The sequence below is a fragment of the Meles meles genome, chromosome 19 (assembly GCF_922984935.1).
Source record: "Meles meles chromosome 19, mMelMel3.1 paternal haplotype, whole genome shotgun sequence".
Classification (NCBI taxonomy): domain Eukaryota; kingdom Metazoa; phylum Chordata; class Mammalia; order Carnivora; family Mustelidae; genus Meles; species Meles meles.
Window position 1 is genome coordinate 51,567,911 of NC_060084.1, and position 20,125 is coordinate 51,588,035.

General features: G+C 50.1%; 1 protein-coding gene across 2 annotated transcripts in view; it reads left to right on the top strand.

Annotated features, from left to right (window-relative positions):
* Positions 1-19,294, top strand: part of TRPM4 (transient receptor potential cation channel subfamily M member 4) — a 38,530-nt gene extending 19,236 nt beyond the window's left edge. The window contains exons 13-25 of one of the 2 annotated variants that reach the window (XM_045989303.1): positions 1,290-1,419; positions 1,605-1,750; positions 2,935-3,047; positions 3,414-3,491; positions 6,983-7,414; positions 12,385-12,517; positions 12,653-12,827; positions 13,155-13,332; positions 17,600-17,793; positions 18,053-18,185; positions 18,421-18,493; positions 18,591-18,696; positions 18,923-19,294. In XM_045989303.1, coding sequence (XP_045845259.1) covers positions 1,290-1,419; positions 1,605-1,750; positions 2,935-3,047; positions 3,414-3,491; positions 6,983-7,414; positions 12,385-12,517; positions 12,653-12,827; positions 13,155-13,332; positions 17,600-17,793; positions 18,053-18,185; positions 18,421-18,493; positions 18,591-18,696; positions 18,923-18,927 — 1,896 coding nt within the window. In that variant the 3' untranslated portion in view covers positions 18,928-19,294. Of the gene's footprint in view, positions 1-1,289; positions 1,420-1,604; positions 1,751-2,934; positions 3,048-3,413; positions 3,492-6,982; positions 7,415-12,384; positions 12,518-12,652; positions 12,828-13,154; positions 13,333-17,599; positions 17,910-18,052; positions 18,187-18,420; positions 18,494-18,590; positions 18,697-18,922 lie in introns of those variants that run through there. The other variant, XM_045989304.1, reaches the window with a different exon arrangement.
* Positions 19,295-20,125: the final 831 nt, after the last annotated feature.

Sequence of the window (20,125 nt, forward strand, 5' to 3'; positions counted from 1 at the left end):
CTTCCTCCGGGATTTGTTGTAGCTTGCTATGAGCTATTGGTGGTGGTGTTTGTTTAGTGACTTTCTACGCTATTTGTGTAACGGCTGTATGCTTTGTCATGTGTGGCCACTGAAGTCCCTGTTCTGTTAGCTAAGTGGCCAGCTAGTGACTCATCAGAGAATTCCTTAAGTGCCCAGGCTGGGCTTGGGGAGCAAAACACTGCTGGGTTGCAGACGGGCTCTGCGTCAGAGCTGTATTTCAATACTCAGGCAGGCTATTTACAGTTCTGTCTTAGCCTTCACTTCCTGCTTTTGCTGGAGTGAAAGTTCAGCAAGAGGTGAAAGCTTAGGGTTTCCTTTGGCCTTTTCTGAGCCTGCACCTAGTCTTGGTCATGCAGGTGGCCTTGAATAGCATAGGAGCTATTCAAGCCCCTTATTCCTCAGAATAGTTCCTTCCCCAGCCACTTCCCTCCCCACAATCCAGATTTTGCTGAACCCTGCCTGTTATTCTTGGCTTCAGTCAGCTGAGGCTAATGCATTTGTCTCAAAACGCTTTCAAACACTACCTGGGGAGCCATTTCTGCTTGGGGAAAAACCCCAAGAACAGTGAAACGAAGACAAGCCCTTGAGCTGACCCTCCAGGGACAGCTAAGTCCACATGGACAACCATGGTGATTTGAGAGTCAGATCTGAATTACCCTTTCTGGTAGCAACAGCTCGCACCGAGAGTGTGGGCTGTTGCCCTCCAGGCTGCTCTGGAGCTGCGGACTTGACAGCAGTAGTTCACATGTCACAGGGCTCTTTTGCTGAAACTTGAGCAAAGTTTCTCTTTTCATTGAGCTTTCTCCTATTTGTTGTTTCTCCTATTTGTTGTAAGTCTTATGTTCGGTTCCGGAGCTCTGCAAAAGTTGCCTCTGACAGCTTTTGGCAGTTTATCTGTTGCTTTTGTGGAGAGACACATTCTTGAAGTTCTTTACTCTGCCATTTTAGGTGACATCGCCAGCTGTTTCCTGACCTGTCTCTAACCTCTGATGTCATTCTTTTTTTTTTTTTTTCTCTGATGTCATTCTAACTCTGTCTCAGCCCTTGGTCCCTGAACAACCTGACTTTGAACATTTTTCACCTGATGACCACCAGCTTCTTCCAGATTCACCTACAAACACTACCTCATCCTTGGCCACTGATGACCCTGGTTAATTTCTGACTTCTGGTTCTTTCCCTTTCCCTTGACCACAGGTTTGCCCCCCTCCCCGTCCCTTTATGTGAACCTCTCTGAACTCTACCCGTGACCCCTCTCTCTGCCTCTCCAGGGCTCTAACGCTGTGGCCTCAGCTCTTGGGGCCTGTTTGCTGCTCCGAGTGCTGGCACGCCTGGAGTCTGAGGCTGAGGAGGCAGCACGGAGGAAGGACCTGGCAGCCAAGTTTGAGGGTCTGGGCGTTGGTGAGTAAGGCATGGGTGTGTGTGTGGCGGGGGGGTGGGGGCGGGGAGCTGCCATGCAGGGCGTTGTGCATATCCCCACTCCTCTTCTCCCAACCCTGTGCCTTCCCCCTCAATCCTCTCATCTTTCCTCTCACACCATGTCCTCACTCCCTTTCTTTCCTCCCACGTAAATCCCCCGTCGCCAGACCTTTTTGGTGAGTGCTACCGCAGCAGCGAGAAACGGGCCGCTCGCCTGCTCCTCCGCCACTGCCCACTCTGGGGGGATGCCACTTGCCTCCAGCTGGCCATGCAGGCTGATGCCCGTGCCTTCTTTGCCCAGGATGGGGTACAGGTAAGCACCTGAGGTGCCAACACCCCACATAGTTCCCACCTGGAAACTTTGGGAAATATGGAGGAGACGCCCCTGCCATTGTGGGCAGTGAATGGTCTGGACTAGCCTCCACTCCTCCTGGAGACCACCCCTCCTCCAGAAACTCTCTCCCAGAAGGGCTGCGCTTCCCAGAAAAAGCCCCACCTGCCACAGGAAAGCCAACCTTCCCGCAGCAAAGCCCACCCTCCTAAAAAGTTTTATTCCTGAACAGAAATTCCTGGTGACCACCAGAAGTCCCATCTGTTACACAGGAAGTCCTCCCACTCCCACAGGAAATCCCATTTCTCCCAAAGGAAGCCCTACGTCATCTACAGGAAGTCCCTCCCGCTTCCTTAAGGGGTCCTCGGTTCCGGGTGTCGACAATTAGAATGACCTCACTGAACAACTACCTAGTGTTTTAGGCATAGACAAACTTTGGCTTGGGAAGCCCACCTTTCCCATAGGAAATCCTCTCCTTCAGGAAGCCCTGCTTGCCCCACGTCTCTCCCATCATGTCCATCCTGACATTTAAAACTCTTCTCCATATCCTTAATGTAAATATGATAAGGGCATGACACTGGCTGACTTAGCTGAGTTGCAGCGCACCACTGGATCTCAGGGCTCAGGTCCCACACTGGATGTAAAGCTTAGTTTAAAAAAAAAGAAAATTAAAAAATCTGATGGGCTCAGAGTCCCTTCCTCAGTACAGGAAGTCCACTTACCCAACAGGAAGCCCCATCCTCACTTGTCAGAATGATTTGGCTGCCATTTCACCTACTTACCCAGAGCTCTTTGCTTCGAAGAGTAGTTAAACTCTTGGGTTCCAGCCTGGGCCTCTTCCTTAACCTCCCCGTGTGCCATCTGTGAAAAGAGAGAAAATATCATTACCGGTTCTGGGAGTGTGGTGAGGAGGAAGTGGGCTAATCTATGTGAAGTGCTTAGCCCGGTATCTAGCATGTTGTGTTAATAAATGGCGGCTGTTTAAGTCTACCAGCTAAAACTCTGGGCAGGTCATCCTCACCTTTGACCTCCTGCCCCCCATCCCCAGTAGTTCCGGTCGCCATATTGAGCGCTGCTGCTGCAGCTGCAGCCCAGTTCTGACCTGGGGTCTTTAGAAAGGGGCTGTGGGGGAGATTCAGGCTCCTAATCCTCCTCACACCCCACAGTCTCTGCTGACACAGAAGTGGTGGGGGGAGATGGACAGCACCACTCCCATCTGGGCCCTGGTTCTCGCCTTCTTTTGCCCCCCACTCATCTACACCAACCTCATCACCTTCAGGTCAGTCCCTTGGGATTAGAATGGCAGGAGGGGGCGCTTGGTTTTTCCTTCCTGCTCACTTCTGGCTGCCTTCCTAGTTGGTCTGTCCAGTGCTTCCCCTCCCTGTTTGCTCTCTTTCCCTCCCCCAGGCTGGGGGCATGTCTGGGAGGTGAGCTCCTGGGGGGCTCTTTGCAGTGCCTCTGGGGAGCAGTTCCTCTGCCCTCTGGCCATGGCTCGGGGGGAAGGTCTCTTTGGGTTGACTCTGGAAAGCGCCTCACTGTCTCCCTGCCAGGCCTCTGGGTGAAGAGGTTTGGTTCTCTTTCTGGAGAATTCCTCTTCCACTCACCCCTGCCCTCATTCCTCACTCTGTGCTTTCCTCCATGCCAGGAAGTCAGAGGAGGAGTCCGTACAGAAGAACCTGGCATTCGACATGGATCGGGGCCTCAACGGGGAAGGCCCTGTTGGGTGAGTGAGGTGGGGTGAGGCGAGGTGGGGCATCCTGGGCAGCTTCAGGAGCACCAGAAGCTGGCAACAAAGCCGGAGGGGAGAAGTGGAGCTTCGGGGGGTGATGGCTTCATAAAACCACTGAAGAAACCAAGGAAGTTTCCCAAATGCCAAGCTCGAGGCTTGGGTCAAGGTTTCGTTCTGCCACGGAGGAGGTCCTCATTGGAAACCAGTTTACTTCATGCTACACGTACTTCCATCTCGACATAGCAAGTGGGATCGGGTGGATTTGCTTCATTTAGAGACCTTCCATCTTTTTTTTTTCCTGACTCCAAGGGTCTTTGCTCTTAAATCTCTATGCTGGGGTACCCAGGCCTAAGCAAGTATCTGTCAAACATCTGATAAGGCCACAGAATGGAAGTGCTGAGGGACTTGGCTGTGAGCCGAACAGACCTGGGTTCAAATCTTGACTTTGACCTTAGAAGTGACCCCAAGCCTTAGGATTCTTCTCTGTGAAATGGATGTGTGTGGAAAGCTGTGCCTCTGTCAGTTAGGTTGGGCAGGGTGCAAAGGAGAACAGCTAGGGGCACCTGAGCAGTGCAGTCAGTTGAGTGTCTGACTCTGGGTTTCGGCTCAGATGATCTCAGCATTGTGAGATCAGGCCTTGCTTCGGGCCCCACGCCCCGTGTGGAATCTGCTTGCAATTCTCTCTCTCCCTCTCTCTGCCCCTCCCATTGTGCTCTCTCTCTTTCTCTCTCTAAAATAGGTAAATAAATCTGAAAAAGAAAAAAGAAAGCATCCTACACTCTCAGTGACTGTCAACAACGAAGGCTTACTCCTCCTGCCCCATTTTGGGGTTGTCTGTGTCTTGGCTCCTTTCTGGTTTCCACTTTGGGATGAGGGAGCCCCTCCGAGCTGAGATGTGGCTGGTCTCATAGCAGAGGGAAAAGAGAAATGGCCAACCAGGTACTTACTCTTATAGCCTCATGTGGAAGGGACACACGTCACTTGTGCCCACATCTCATGGGCAGAAGTGAGGCATATGGTAATCCCTTAGCTCCTGGTCCTCCCAGCGAGAGGGAACCAAAATATTCCATGTGGAACAGCTCAGTGTGCCCAGCACCTGGGGGAGCAGTGGGAAGAGAATGCGGAGAATGCATCATGGCATCTGGCACATAGTAAGGAGTCAGTTAATGGAGTTTCTTATTGATCCGTGTCTCAGTTATTTTGCTGAGTGGTGGGTATGAGCAGCAGGGTCTGAATCTCCGGTAGTGGAGAAAGGGGGGAGAGGCCCACGTTTATGTTCCTCCTTGTGCCCTCCTTCTCTACTTTAGCGACGTAGTAAGAAAAGGAAAGGACCCTGGCCCCCAATATTCCAGAAGAAAAATGTTTCAGGTAACTGTCAGAAGCATGGTCAGAAGCCAGGAGTCTGTAAGACCCACTACATGCCTCGAGGAGCAGTCAGATTGAGATACATATATGCCAACATGTTTTTCTGAGACAGCGCACAACGAATACAATATGTTTGTCAGGATAGAAGAGAAAAGTAAGAAAAGAGTTGGGACCACTGAGATAGGTTGGCTAGACGTCCCCAGCGTCAGGATCAATCATGATGTCCTTCCCCAGGGAGTTCCCAACTTTTATATCAGGATGATGACGACAGTGACGGTGACGACAATCGATGCTACAGAACACTTACAGAGGGTAGCCAGTGTGCTAAATCCTTTTGAAAATCAGCTTATTTAATTTTCTCAACAAGCCTATGCAGTAGAGTCTATTATCATCCCCATTTCACAGTTGAAATCACCAAGGCACTAAGTCACTTGCCTCAGTTCGTGTGACGTAGGTGTGCAGTTGGGATTTGAACCCAGATCTTGTTCCTGAAGCTGTGCTCTTCGCCGCTGGGGAGCGCCACCTCCATGGTGAGCTTTGGAAAAGGACAGATTCCTGGATCCTTCCCTTGGGAGGCTCAAGATGGGCCCCGGAATCTGTGTGGCCTGGTTGTGCCTGATTCAAGATGGCGGGTGGCAGGAAGCTTTCTGACCACACGTTCTCATTCCCAGGGCCCCGCAGAGGGTGACATGTAAAATACCAGGTCTGTTCTCCCTCTACGTTTAGGGAAATTTCTGTCCTCTCTGCATCGCACTTTCTTTAGCTTTTGTAGTACTCTCCTCTTGTTTTCCTAAGAACAGCTTTACTGAGATAAAATCCACATATCATTCAGTTCACCCCTTTAAGGTGTTACAATTCAGTGGTTTTTAATATATTCACAGAATTGTGCAGTTGTCACCACAATCCATCTTAAAACATTTTTATCACCATCACAAGAACCTCTGTACCCCTTCATGGTCACTCTGTATTTCTCCCCTCCCCCCGCCCTCTGTGGCCGATAACTTTTGTTATTGAGAGTTTCGTCTCAGTGAATTTCCCTATTCCTGATGTGGTGTATGAACACAGCCACACGCTGTGTGGTCTTCTATGATGGGTCTCATTAATCTAGCATCTTGGTTTCCGGATTGCTCCAAGTTGTGGCTCGCATTGGTGCGCCTTTCCTTTTCAGCGCTAAATAATATTCTGCTGAATGGATAGACCACATTTTATGGATCTGTTTGGGCTGATGCACATTTGATCAGTTGGTGGACATTTGGGTTGTTTCTACTTTGGGGTTGTTATCTTTCTGCTTGGTTTTTGAGAAGAAGGTGCCTCCCCAAGCCAGTTTACTTTCCCGTTAGCTGGTCAAGTTTGTTATCATTCGTATTATTCATTTTGGCGTTTGAGGTCCAAATGAAGAGTCAGGATGAAATTGGGACAGAGGGTCAGAGCTCGGACAAGAAGGTCAGAGAAGGTCAGAATCTAGAAGGACCTAGAATCTCCAGGACCGAGAAGGTCAGAATCTAGAAGGACCTAGAATTTCGCGGACCGAGAAGGTCAGAATCTAGAAGGACCTAGAATCTCACGGACCGAGAAGGTCAGAATCTAGAAGGACCTAGAATCTCGCGGACCGAGAAGGTCAGAATCTAGAAGCCAAGTAACGGCTGTTCACTCTGAGGTCAGATACAGGGAGCCTGGGCGGGACGATCTGACATCAGAATCTGTGGGGCGGACGTTAATACTCAGGCAGGGGCTTTCAAACCCGGGGAGCTGAGCTCATGAAAGTGAGGGGGTTGGAGGTCAGGTGGACGGTCTAAAGTCAGATGTAGAGTCAGAGGTTATGGAGGTGAAAGAAGAGGGATTTGGAGTCAGAAGCCAGACCAGGGTCAGAGGTCATCCCAAGGCCCCAGAGGTCGGAGGGTAGAGAAGGTCAGAGGTGAAGGGTCAGCAGTCTTGCCAGAAGGAGATCTTAGAAGTCAAAGGTTAGATAAAGGGGTCAGACGTCAAGGAGATGGTTGACCCGGGATTTGGTTTCAGGTCAGGCAGGGTTAGAGGTCAGATGGGAAAGGTGAGAGGTCTTGGTGACAGTGAAGGGGGGCTCAGAGGTCAGACGGAGCCTCCTCCCTTCCCCCTCCCCCCAGGCTGGCAGAGCCCCCCGAGAAGACGGCCGTGCGGGTGCTGGGACAGCCCAGGCGCAGGGGATGCTGCGGGGCGTGCCCCCCGCTCCTGCGCCGCTGGCCGCAGTTCTGGGGGGCGCCGGTGACCGCCTTCATGGGCAACGTGGTCAGCTACCTCCTCTTCCTGCTGCTCTTCGCGCGGGTGCTGCTCGTCGACTTCCAGCCCGGCGCGCCCGGCGCCCTGGAGCTGCTGCTCTACTTCTGGGCCTTCACCCTGCTCTGCGAGGAGTTCCGGCAGGGCCTGGGCGGCGGCTGGGGCAGCCTGGCCACCCGGGGACCCGGGCCCGGCCCCCAGCAGGCCCCGCTGCGCCGCCGGCTGAGCCTCTACCTCGCGGACACCTGGAACCAGTGTGACCTGGTGGCCCTCACCTGCTTCCTCCTGGGCGTGGGCTGTCGGTGAGTGTCCCTGCCACCTGCCGCCCCTGTCGCCCCGCGCCTCCCCGCTGGGCTGGAGCCAACCCTGCTCTTCCCCCCCAGACACAAACCAAAGTCCCTTCTTGATCAACAGCACCGCCTCCGGGGGCCCCCGAGCAGTTCGCTCACACCTGGGTGCTGGGCTTTAGGGGCCGCGGCTGCTGTTTTTCTAGATCTGCAGGTTGGCAGGCTTTTCTCTGGTCCCCAGACCTGGCCCCGCGGTGGCACCCGGAGCCGCTGAGCAGTCTTCCCCCAGACGCCCGGCCAGGCGGGGGCGCCACGCTCACCTTCCCCGCTCTGCCCCCGCCTCTGTCCTCATCTCCCGCCCGGCCCTCCGCCCAGCCTCCAGGATGCCTCTGGCCTCCAGTCCGTCCCCACGAGGCTCCTACTCTCAGAGCTGCCCCGCCTGCCTCCTGGGGCTGCCCCGCACCCCGGCACCCAGGCCTGGGGGCGCTGCCCAGTGGCAGCCCACCCAGCTCTGCAGGCCTGCGCCTCACTCCTTTCTCTGCATCCCGGCTCCAGTCCCTCGGAGCGGATTGCAGTAATAATGCGGGTTATCCTTGTAATCATAACACCCTAACCCGAACTTTACCAGTGGGATGAGCTCTTAACCAAGGGAGGGTTTCCCAGTTTCCGCAAACTTCCTGGACCAGTTTTATCGGCAGGGCAGTGAAACTCATTTCAGTCATTTTGTTTCAGTTTCTGAAATTATTTCGACTTTGTTAATTATTATTTGCGGTAAACCGTATAACAGATATTTGGCTCATCATTGGTATTCTCTGTGTCGAATTTTGCCAAAATCTAGGTTCTGTGTTTGCGAATTTTACATTGTGGCTTTAATGTCATTTGGGTCCAGTCTTCCTGGGTCAAATTTTATAGATTCACATTTTTTTTAAGACTTAAGAAATCTTTTAAGTCATCTCTACTATCCCCAAAGTGGGGCTCGAACTCACAGCTCTGAGATCTGGAGTTCCCAGGCCGTGCCCAAGAGCCCACCAGGTGCTCCTACAGATTCACGTGTCATTGGGAAGCTTGAATGTTTTCACCTTTTAGTCCATGAAAACCTTGACTGTTTCTGCTTACTTCTTAGCTAATTTATAAAAAACAAATTGTCAGGAATTCACCTCAGATATTTTCTGTTTCCAAGACGGGGCTGTGTCATGTTAGTTCATTTCATCCGTGGCTTCCAGATCATACTGTGTGGTGCCCAGAGAGAGGGCAAAGGGCACGTCAAAACATCCCTGGGAACATGGATGCTTTGGGTCTTGGCACATGCTGTTCCCCCTTCTTGAAACTCTTTTCCCCTTCTCCTTGGCCAAGCCGAGGCCTACACTTCCTTGAGGTCTCCGCTTTGCTGCCTCCTTCTCTGGAAGTCCTCCCTTATCCTCTCCCGACTCTCGGTCCTTCCCAAATGATGCTCTCAGTATGGCTTTTGCCGTCTCTTTCCTCTCGGAAGATTCTAAACTCAAGACACATCTGTCTCGGGGCACCTGGGGGCTCAGTCCATTAAGCATCTGCCTTCGAGTCAGGTCATGATCCCGGGTCCTGGGATCGAGCCCCGCATTGGGCTCCCTGCTCAGCTGGGAGCCGGCTTCTCCCTCTGCCTGCTGTTCCCCCTGCTTGTGCGCTCTCTCTGACAAATAAATCAATCTTAAGAAAAAAAGTATTTAGCTCATCTCCCAGCAACAGAAAATATCCTTGAAATATAGCCTATTACCAAAGAAATGCAGAAGTATGTCCTCAGTGAACAAGATTAAAGAAATGAGGAACACACAACGGAAACCATGTCTCTCCAAGACTCCCCACTTTCTCCTCGGTGTCTGAGTTTGGTGCATTTTCTGCTTGTTCTTTTTCTGTGTTTTTACATGGACAGACACACATACTTTTGTAATCGGAGGACATTATTTTCATGTATTTTTCTGCAACTCTTTTTCCCTTTTATTTATTTATTATTATTATTATTATTATTTAAAGATTTTATTTATTTATTTGACAGAGAGATCACAAGTGGGCAGAGAGGCAGGCAGAGAGAGGGGGTGGGAAGCAGGCTCCCCGCCGAGCAGAGAGCCCCATGTGGGGCTCGATCCCAGGACCCTGAGATCATGACCTGAGCCGAAGGCAGAGGCTTTAACCCACTGAGCCACCCGGGCGCCCTCATTTTCCTTTTTAATACGTCCTGACATGCTTTCCATATCGGTATTTGCAAAGACACCTTAGTCTTTGAAAATGTGGCATCAAATTCCAGAAGAAGGGGTTTATGACCATTGTTGGCTAAAGATCAGACAAGACAGAATTCTCCTTGCCAGAATGAAAGGAATGAATGAATTCTTTTCATAAGGCAGTGAGACAAAAATTCTAAGCTTCAAGAGGTAGAAATCAAGCCAAAAGTCTGGCCACAAAATCTCATTTTCTACTCAAGGTAACATGACGTTATAATCAGATATTAGCTGATGAGGTTTCTTTTCCTTTTATTTTTAACTATTATTATTTTATTATCATTTTTAAAGTCCTAGCAGTTAGAACACTGCTCCTGTGAGGAGAGCAGACAAAGAGCTTTGTGGACACAACCCGTGACTATTTCCAAGGACGGAAGGGACCTGACACCCCATTTTATAATCTGGATCGTTAACAGCAGTGACTCCCTACCTGTCTCCACTGACAGAGGCTTGCTTCCTCTGTGCTGTTAGAGATGCTGCAAAGTAACTCAGCATGAATAATTTATTCCAAGAGCAAGATAAGAGAGTTTTGCAGGACACTATGCTTCTGTTTCTCTTATATTTTGCTTAAAGTATTTTTTGAGATGAAAGGGCCATGTGCTATCATGCTTTAGGAATACCAGTGACATTTTATTTTTATTTTAAGATTTTTATTTATTTATTTGACAGAGACACAGTGAGAGAGGGAACACAAGCAGGGGGAGCGGGAGAGGAGGAAGCAGGCTTTCTCCTGAGCAGAGAGCCCGATGCAGGGCTCCATCCCAGAACCTTGGGATCATGACCTGAGCCAAAGGTAGAGGCTTAACCCACTGAGCCACCCAGGTGCCCCGAGGGTACCTATATTCTTTTTTTTTTTTAATTTTTTAAAAGATTTTATTTGTTTTATTTGACAGACAGAGATCACAAGTAGGCAGAGAGGCAGGCAGAGAGAGGAGGAAGCAGGCTCCCTGCTGAGCAGAGAGCCTGATGCGGGACTTGATCCCCGGACTCTGGGATCATGACCTGAGCCGAAGGCAGAGGCTTTAACCCACTGAGCCACCCAGGCGCCCCCCGAGGGTACCTATATTCTTGATGTGAATAGATTTCCTTGTAGAATAGCTTTACCCACATACACACCCATCATCAGGGTAAGAGGGTGCCCCTTGAGGACTTGCCTGACAGACAATACTGGGTATTTTCAGTCTTCAAAATTTTGTAGCTCTCAATTTAACCTTTAGATCTTTTTCTGTCTTTTTTCCATTCTGACGGGTAAAAATGACTTCTCATTTTAAAATTTATGCATCCCTGACTACTAGTTAGCTTGGACATCTGTTCATAGCAAATGGCCACTTGTCCCTCTGTCAATGTCTTTTCATAGGCTTGCTGCCATTTTAGAAAATACACGTTCATTTATGTTCGTTGATCTCTTGTGTATGTGTATGGATGGGTCGGTGCTCTCTCCTTTTGTTTTTTTTCTTTAAGATTTTATTTTTAAGTAATGTCTACATCCAACATGGGGCTCGAACTCACAACCCTGAGATCAAGAGTCATACACTCTGCCCCCAGAGCCAGCCGGGCGCCCTAACCTCTTGGTGGTTTTATTTATTTATTTATTTAAAAAGATTTTATTTATTTGACAGACAGAGATCACAAGTATGCAGAGAGAAAAAGGGGGGGGGAAGCAGGCTCCCTGCCAAGCAGAGAGCCTGATGCGGGGCTCGATCCCAGGACCCTGGGATCATGACCCGAGCTAAAGGCAGAGGCTTAACCCACTGGGCCAACCAGGCATCCCTCTCTTGGTGGTTTTGTTTTAAATACCTTCTCACTGTCTGCAGCTCATCTTTTCACTTTTGCATATTATCTTAAACATTCTTTCATTCTTTTCACTTGAATCCTGAAATAACCAGAGACTTATAAAAAATGTGGCAAAACAGTACAAAGAATTCCTCTGTATCGTTAACCCAGATCCTCAGACGTCCACATCTTCCCTTATCAAAACCAAGAGATCTTCAATTTTACCAGCTGTCTCACCGATGTCCTTTTTCTATCCTGGGAGCCAATCCAGTTCCTCGATCCTTCTTTGGCTTTTATGATCTTAACACTTTCGAACAGGCCAGCCCCGTCATTTTGCAGGACTTGCCTCCGTTTGAGTCTGTCTCAGGTTCCCTTGTGATCAAAGTTAGGTCGTGCGTTTTTGGCAGATAGTTTTGTCTTTCTCTGCTTATCATATTTATGTCCTCTTCTGATGGACGGAAGTTTTATCTTTCAGAGTAGCCAGACTCATCAGTCTTTCCCTATGTTGTGGTCTTACATATTACTTGCTTAGAAGGCTTTTGTCGTCCTGTGTGATGCAAATAGGGATACAGTTTTATTTTCCCCATAAGGGTCGCTGGTGCTGTTGGCCATCCGACCTCCCTCTGTGAACTGTGTTCTCGTTATCCACTCTCCCCCTGAGGTCGTCTGTCTTCTGCTTACTCACTTGCTGGAACTCTCTCTATTTTGCCCCTTTATAGGTTGGACAAATAGTCCAGGTTTTCCGACCTGATTGTTACGGGGGCCTCCCAAATCTTTGCCAAGGCCCTGATTTATGCAGCCGTTTCTAAGCGGGTGGAAATCTGGGTAAACCCGGGGTGAATCGGCAGGTCCTGGCTGCAGCCCCTCCAGGGTCACCCTAAGCCTGGTGTTGGGAAGACCTGGGTTTTCCTTCGTACCCTGTGACCCCCTAAGTGACCCCTGCCGCATCTCCCTGCACCACAGGCTGACCCCCGGCCTGTATGACCTGGGCCGCACCGTCCTCTGCCTCGACTTCATGGTCTTCACGCTGCGGCTGCTGCATATCTTCACGGTCAACAAACAACTCGGGCCCAAGATCGTCATCGTGAACAAGATGGTGGGGGGGGGCAGGGTCGGGTGGGCGGGTCCAGAGGAGGAAAGGGGCGGGGCAGGGAGGTGTGGGCATGGGCGGGGCTTGGGACGGAGTCATGCCCGGGGGGCGGGTCCAGACTTGGTCTCTTCCCACCCGCAGATGAAGGACGTGTTCTTCTTCCTCTTCTTCCTGGGTGTGTGGCTGGTTGCCTACGGCGTGGCCACGGAGGGGCTCCTCAGGCCCCGGGATCGTGACCTCCCGAATGTCCTGCGCCGTGTCTTCTACCGGCCCTATCTGCAGATCTTTGGGCAGATCCCCCAGGAGGACATGGACGGTATGGAGGGATGAGAGGGTCTGACGCCGTCCCTTCGAGTCCCCCCTCCCAGGGCTCCCCCTCCCTGGGGTTCTTACCCCGCTCTTTAAGTCTCAGCCGCCTTGTCTCTCTAGGTCTCTTTGTAGCCCCTACCCCGTTCATCTCTATGGGATTCTGTCCTCCTTTCTCATCTCTCTGTTCCCTGTCTCTGGGTCTCTGACGCCTCCTCTGTCTCTCTCTGGGATTCTGTCTCCCTCTCTCTGGGTCTCTTTCCCCCACACCCCTCTGAATTTTCGTTTTCTCTGGTCTCTGTCTCCCTGGCCCGTCTCTGAGTGTCTCGCTTCACAGTGGCCCTCATGGAGCATGTCAACTGCTCGTCGGAGCAGGGCTTCTGGGCTCGCCCGCCGGGGGCTCAGGCGGGCTCATGCGTCACGCTCTATGCCAACTGGCTGGTGGTTCTCCTCCTCATCATCTTCCTGCTGGTGGCCAACATCCTGCTGCTCAATTTGCTCATCGCCATGTTCAGGTGAGGCCCAACTGCTCTCTGACCTGACCTCACCCAGCGTGACCCTTGACTCCAGTGTGACTTTCTGTCCCAGCCTAATCAGTTCCATCTTTAATCCCAGAATTCAGACACTGTCCCGACGGGGACTGTGAACTCTGATCCTCTCCCTGAGTCCAGGCACAATATTTAAAAAAAATGGTTTTTGTGGCAAAATACATATAATTTGCCAATTTGAAGTGTACCAATTCAGTGCCATTAATTAAATTCATAATGTTTTACAACCATTACCACTATGTACTTCCAAACAATTTTATCGCTCCAGGCAACAGTGAGCCAGCGCCAACTTCCCGCTCCCCACTGACCCGCCTGGCCCCCTGGAGCCGATTTCTGTCTTTAGGAATTTGCTTATTCTAGAGGTTTCATATACATGGATTCATACAACATTTATCATTTTCTGTCTGGCTTATTTCACTTAGCATAAAGTTTTCAGTGTTTATCCAAGCTGTGGCAGGGATCAGCACTCTTTTCATGGCCGAATAATATTCCATTGTGCGAGTCTATCCCATTCCCTCATCCGTTCATCTGTTTGTGGAAACTTGCTTGTTTCCATCCCTTCGCTCTTTCAAATGATGCTGCACTGAACGTCCGTGTTCACGTACCTGTTCGAGTCTCTGTTTTTATTTCTCTTGGATATATTTCTAAAGTAGGATGCTGGGCACGCTGTGGCAATTCTCTTTAGCTTTTTGAAACTGAACTGCTTTTGACAGCAGCAGCACCATTTTCTGTTCTCATTAGCGATGTAGGAGAGTTCGGATTTCCCCACAGCCTTGCCGTGAGTTGTTATTTTCCTTTTCAAAACAATGCTGCCGTCCTAGCTAGTGGACGAACTGGTATTTGATTTTTTTTTTTTGAATTTTTTAAGATTTTATTTATTTAACAGACAAAGACCACAAGTAGGCAGAGAGGCAGGCAGAGAGAGAGGAAAGGAAGCAGGCTCCCTGCTGAGCAGAGCGACCAATGCGGGGCTCCATCTCAGGGCTCCATCCCAGGACTCCCGGATCATGACCTGAGCTAAAGGCAGAGGTTTTAACCCACTGAGCTACCCAGGCGCCCCTGATTTTGGTTTTGATTTGCATTTCCATAATGACTAATGATGTTGAGCATCTTTTCATGTGTTCGTTGGCCATTTGTACATCTTCTTTGGAGAAATGTATATTCAGGGGGAGCCTGGGTGGCTCAGTGGATTAAGCCGCTGCCTTCGGCTCAGGTCATGATCTCAGGGTCCTGGGATCGAGCCCCGCATCGGGCTCTCTGCTCCGCAGGGACCCTGCTTCCTCCTCTCTCTCTCTGCCTGCCTCTCTGCCTACTTGTGATCTCTCTATGTCAAATAAATAAATAAAATCTTTAAAAAAAAAAAAAAGAAATGTATATTCAGATCTTTTGCCTGTTTTTACATTGGGTTGTTTGTCTTTTTGTTGCTAAGTTATAGTAGTTCTTTATGTATTCTGGGTATTTATATATTCTGGGTATTAAACTCATATCAGGTGTATGACTTGCAAATATTTTCTTCCATTCTTTTTTTCTTTAGATTTTATTATTTATTTATTTTTGACAGAGATCACAAGTAGGCATAGAGGCAGGCGGGGGGGTGGGGAAGCAGGCTCCCTGCTGAGCAGACAGCCCGATGTGGGGCTCGATCCCAGGACCCTGAGACCGTGACCTGAGCTGAAGGCAGAGGCTTAACCCACTGAGCCACCCAGGTGCCCTCTCCCATTCTGTTGGTTTTCTTTTCCTGTTCTTGATAATCCCTTTTGATGCACAAAAATTTAAAAATTTTTTATTTGTACTATTGGTGTCATATTTAAGGACCCATCTCCCAATCCAAGGTAATAAAGATTCACTTCTATGTTTTATGGTTTTAGCTCTTATATTCAGTTTCTTGGTTGTTTGACTTAATTTCTGTATATGGATGTGATGTCGGTCCAGCTTCATTCTTTTTGCATGCAGAAATCCCATTTTTCCAGGTCTCTGTGTCTAAGAGACTATTTTTTTTTTCCACATCGAATAGACTTGTCACCCTGGTTAAAAATCAGTTGGCCAGGGACACCTGGGTGGCTCAGTTGGCTAAACGTCTGCCTTTGGCTCAGGTCATGATCCCAGGGTTCTGGGATCAAGTCCTGCATTGAGCTCCTCGCTCAGAGGGAGCCTGTTTTTCCCTCTGCCTTCTGCTCTCCCTGCTTGTGTGCACTCACTCTCTGACAAACAAATAAATTTTTTTTTTTAAAGATTTTATTTATTTACTTGACAGAAAGAGATCACAAGTAGGCAGAGAGGCAGGCAGAGAGAGAGAGAGAGGGAAGCAGGCCCCCCGTTGAGCAGAGAGCCCAATGTGGGACTTGATCCCAGGACCCTGAGATCATGACCTGAGCCGAAGGCAGCGGCTTAACCCACTGAGCCACCCAGGCGCCCCAAACAAATAAAATCTTAAAAAAAAATTAGTTGGCCATTAGCCACTGTATTAGTTTCCTGGGGCTTCCCTAACAAAGTGACAAAAAGTGGGTGGTGTTGAGTAACAGAAACTCTTCCATCACAGTTCTGGATGCTGTAAGTCCAAAACCAAGGTATGGGTAGGATTGGTTCCTTCTTTTTTTTTTTTTTTTAAGATTTTATTTACTTATTTGACAGAGAGAGATCACAAGTAGGCAGAGAGGCAGGCAGAGAGAGAGGGAAGCAGGCTCCCTGCTGAGCAGAGAGCCCGATGCGGGGCTCGATCCCAGGACCCTGAGATCATGACCTGAGCCGAAGGCAGCGGCTCAAACCACTGAGCCACCCAGGCGCCCCGGATTGGTTCCTTCTAAGGCCTGTGAAGGGAGCCTCTGTTCCCTGCCTCCCTTCTAGCTTCTGGCGACTGCTGGCAGTCCTTGGCTGCCAGACGTGGCAGTGTTCACTGCAAGTGTAGAGAAACACAACTGATTTTTGGTTGGTAATCTGGTGCCCTGCAACTTTGCTGAACTTGCTTATTAGCTCTAGTAGCTTTCTTGGGAATCTCTGAGATTTTTGATATATAGGATCGTGTCATTTGTGAGTAGAAATAGTTCTATGTCTTCCTTTCCAATTTGGATGCCTTTTATTTCTTGTTCCTGTTTAATTGCTTTGGCTAGAACTTTCAGTACAACGACAAAGAGCTGTGGTGAGAGTGGGTATCCTTGTCTTGTTCCTTATTTTAGCTGAAAGCTTTCAGTCTTTCTTCATTGAGTATGATGTTAGCCGTAGGGTATTCATAAGTACCCTATACCCATGTTGAGGAATTTTCCTTTTAATCCTATTTTTCTGAGTAATTTTTTTTTTTTAACTGTGAAAGGGTGTTGGATTTTGTCGAATGCCTTTTTCTGTGTCTCTGTCACTTGAGAGGATCATGTGGGTTGTTTTTTTTTTCCTCTCTTTTTGTTCTTTAAGGTGGTGTATTATATTGATTTTTGCATGTTGAGGCACCTTTGCATTACTGGGATAAATCCCACTTGGTCATGGTATATGATCCTTTTACTATGCAGCTGAAGTAGGTATGTTGGTATTTTGTTGGGGATATTTGCGTGTGTCTTCATAAAAATTATTGGTCTGTAATTTTGTTTCCTTGTGTTATCATTATCTGGGTTGGTAATGCTGCTGGCCTCATAGAGTGAGTCACGAACTGTTCTCGCCTCTTTTTTTTTTTTTTTTTTTTGGAGTTTTTGGGGAAAATTTGAGAAGGATTGGTGTTATTTACTTATTTAATGTTTCGTAGAACTCATCAACAACAACATCTAGGCCTGGGATTTTGTTGTTGGGACATTTTTGATGAGTGATTTAATCTCTTGTTATAGGTCTTTTGAGATTTTCTGTTTCTTCTTGAGTCAGGTAATTTGTATGTTTTAGGAATCTGTCCATTTATTTCATTTAGGTTAATTTGTTGGTGTACAGTTGGGATAGTGTTCTCTTATAATCCTTTTTATTTCTGTAAGGTTCATAGTCATGTCTCCATTTTCGTTTCTGATTTTAGCTATTTGTGTTCTGCTGACTTTGAGCCTGTCTATAACCTCTACCCTAATTCCTGATGCCGTCTCCCCTTGACCCTAGACATCCTACTCTTTGCCCTCCTAATCCAGCTCCTAATAAGTGCATCCTCTAATACCTCTCACCTTAATGATTCTGACATCTGCCTGCTGCCTTGGACTTCAAACATACTGTCTAATATCTAACCTTCATCTGCCCTCTTTGACCTCTGGTGACCCTTGACCTCTCCTTCCCACAGCCACACCTTCGGCAAAGTACAGGGAAACAGCGACCTCTATTGGAAGGCTCAGCGCTACAGCCTCATCCGGGAATTTCACTCACGGCCGGCGCTGGCCCCGCCCCTTATCATCATCTCTCACGTGCGCCTCCTCATCCGGCAACTACGCAGGCGTCGGTCCCGCTTGCCGCCCTCCCCGGTCATCGAACATTTTCGTGAGAGCAGGGGTTTGATGCGAAAAGGAAAAGCACGGGGTCAGGCCCTGGAGAGAAGGAAGAGCACGGACAGGCTGCGGGAAGATGTCCGGGAGCACTGCGTGGGCAGGGATTAGGTGGTCAGGGGGCAGGTGTGAAGTACTAGGACGTGGCCAGACCTGAGCAGGGCGTGGTCTGAGCGGGATGGGCTGGAGGCCTTGGTGGGGCTGGGCCGAGGAGGGGGCAGGCCCTTTGACTCTGCCCTCACCCTCCCTGCCAGGGGTTTACCTCTCCAAGGAAGCAGAGCGGAGGCTGCTGACGTGGGAGTCAGTGCAGAAGGAGAATTTCCTGCTGGCTCGCGCACGGGACAAGCGGGAGAGCGACTCTGAGCGTCTGAAACGCACCTCGCAAAAGTGAGGGCGGGGCTTCCTGGGGGTGGGGGAACCGGAGAGGGCCCGGGCCCGGGCCCGGGCCTGGGGCTAGGAAGGAGCCGGGCTCTTCGTGGAGCCCGAGTGGGGCGGAGCCAGAGTGTTGGGGAGGAAGGCGGGGCTGCTGGCGTGGGGCTTCCGAGGTGGGTGGGGATAGTGGGAGGCGGGACTAGCGGGCGGTGGGACTGGGCCTGATGCCCTTGGTGGTTGTGGGTTGCAGGGTGGACACAGCCTTGAAGCAGTTGAGATGGATCCGGGAGTATGAGCAGCGTCTGAAAGGGCTGGAGCAGGAGGTGAGGACTCCCGGGCCGGGCCAGGGGCGTGTGGCCAGGGTAGGGGGGCGTGGTGTGGGATTCTAGTCCCTCACCCTCTGTCCCTCCCGCTCCCCAGGTGCAGCACTGTAGCCGCGTCCTGGGCTGGGTGGCTGACGCCCTGAGCCGCTCTGCATTGTTGCCCCCAGGCGGGCCGCCGCCACCAGCCCCGTCTGGGCCTAAAGGTCAGTATTGTGGGGTCCGCCTGTGCCTATCCCTGGCCTCTGTGGTCACCACCCCACATTCTGGGGCTTTTGCTTCTCTCTCTCCCCAGCAGCTCCCCAGCGCTGCCTTTCCATTGTCCTGGGGTGCACTCTCTTTCCTTTGGGCTTTTCGTGCTTCCTTCTTTTTGCCCGCCTCCCATGTGTTGTCGTCTTCTCCGTCCCACCACCTGCTCTCTCTTCCCTCCAGACTGAGCCCTGCTGGCAGACTTCAGGGAGTCATCCCCACAGGGAGTGTTTGCTCCCGAAGTCCTGGCTGGTCCTTGACCCTTGCACCTCGTGGCCTTGTCTGGCACGTGGGCCCCATGCTGGCGGAGGACCACCCGTTCTGCTGTCAGGACCCCCTCAGGGAGTGTTATCCACGCCAACCACCCAGGCCTGGCTCCTCCCAGAACTGGTCCGACTCGGGGAGGCTCAGCCTTGAGCCCAGGCACTGCTCTTCTGAAGGCGCTGCCACAGCCCGCTGGGCGGGAGAAGGCTGAGGGGTCCTGGGGTTCAGGGATCACAGATCCCACCTGCAGCTCCCCACACTGGGGAAATAAAGCCATTTGAGAGGAATGAGTCCAATGCTTGATTCCTGAGGAAATGGCGGGTATCTAGATCCTTTTGCTACCGGGCTCGGTCTGGGTCTGAGGTCAGTCTGTTGCCGTATTTTAGATAATCCCCAGGTCTGTTCTCCGCTGGCAGGTCCACTCTGCCCGTCTGACTCAGGCCCAGCACCTCTCGTGTGTGCCGTTTTGATGGTTCTCACTTCAGTGGGACAGAAATCCCAGCCGTCTGCACCCCCCAGTCCCGACTTTCCAGTGGAGAAAGAACTCAGTGATAATAAGCAAATTATTTCCTGGAGTGGGGGTGTGTGGGAGCTGGGTACATCTGCTTTGGCACGAGGGGAACAGATGATGCGGATTTGAGTAGAAAACTGCAGAAATGTCTTTAAAGAGTCTAATTAGTGGGAAATTGCAGGCCACGCGCACATGGAATCGAGGCAAATGTGCATCATTATCCATGCAGTTTAACTAAACCCCTAACAAAGTAAACCGGTAATGACAAGACTGAACTGACAGCAGTTATTAGTTAAATAGCAAGACAACCACCAACAACCACCACATCCAGAAATCACAACCAAAACATCCTTCCTCCAAATTGGAGGAATTCCAATTATCTGCCACTTCGGGTGCAGAGCAGCTCTGAAATACCGCCAAGCTTTGTGTGGCATCCAGATTTCTCTGGAAGATACTGAAATAATTCTCTAACCCAAGTCATAATCATAATATAAATGACAATGGTGGTAATATTAATTCTGTTTGACATTTAAAAAATTTCTGATTGCTTACTGCTAGCATACAGAAATACCGCTGATCTCTTATTTACTGACATGTTCTGACTTTGCTAA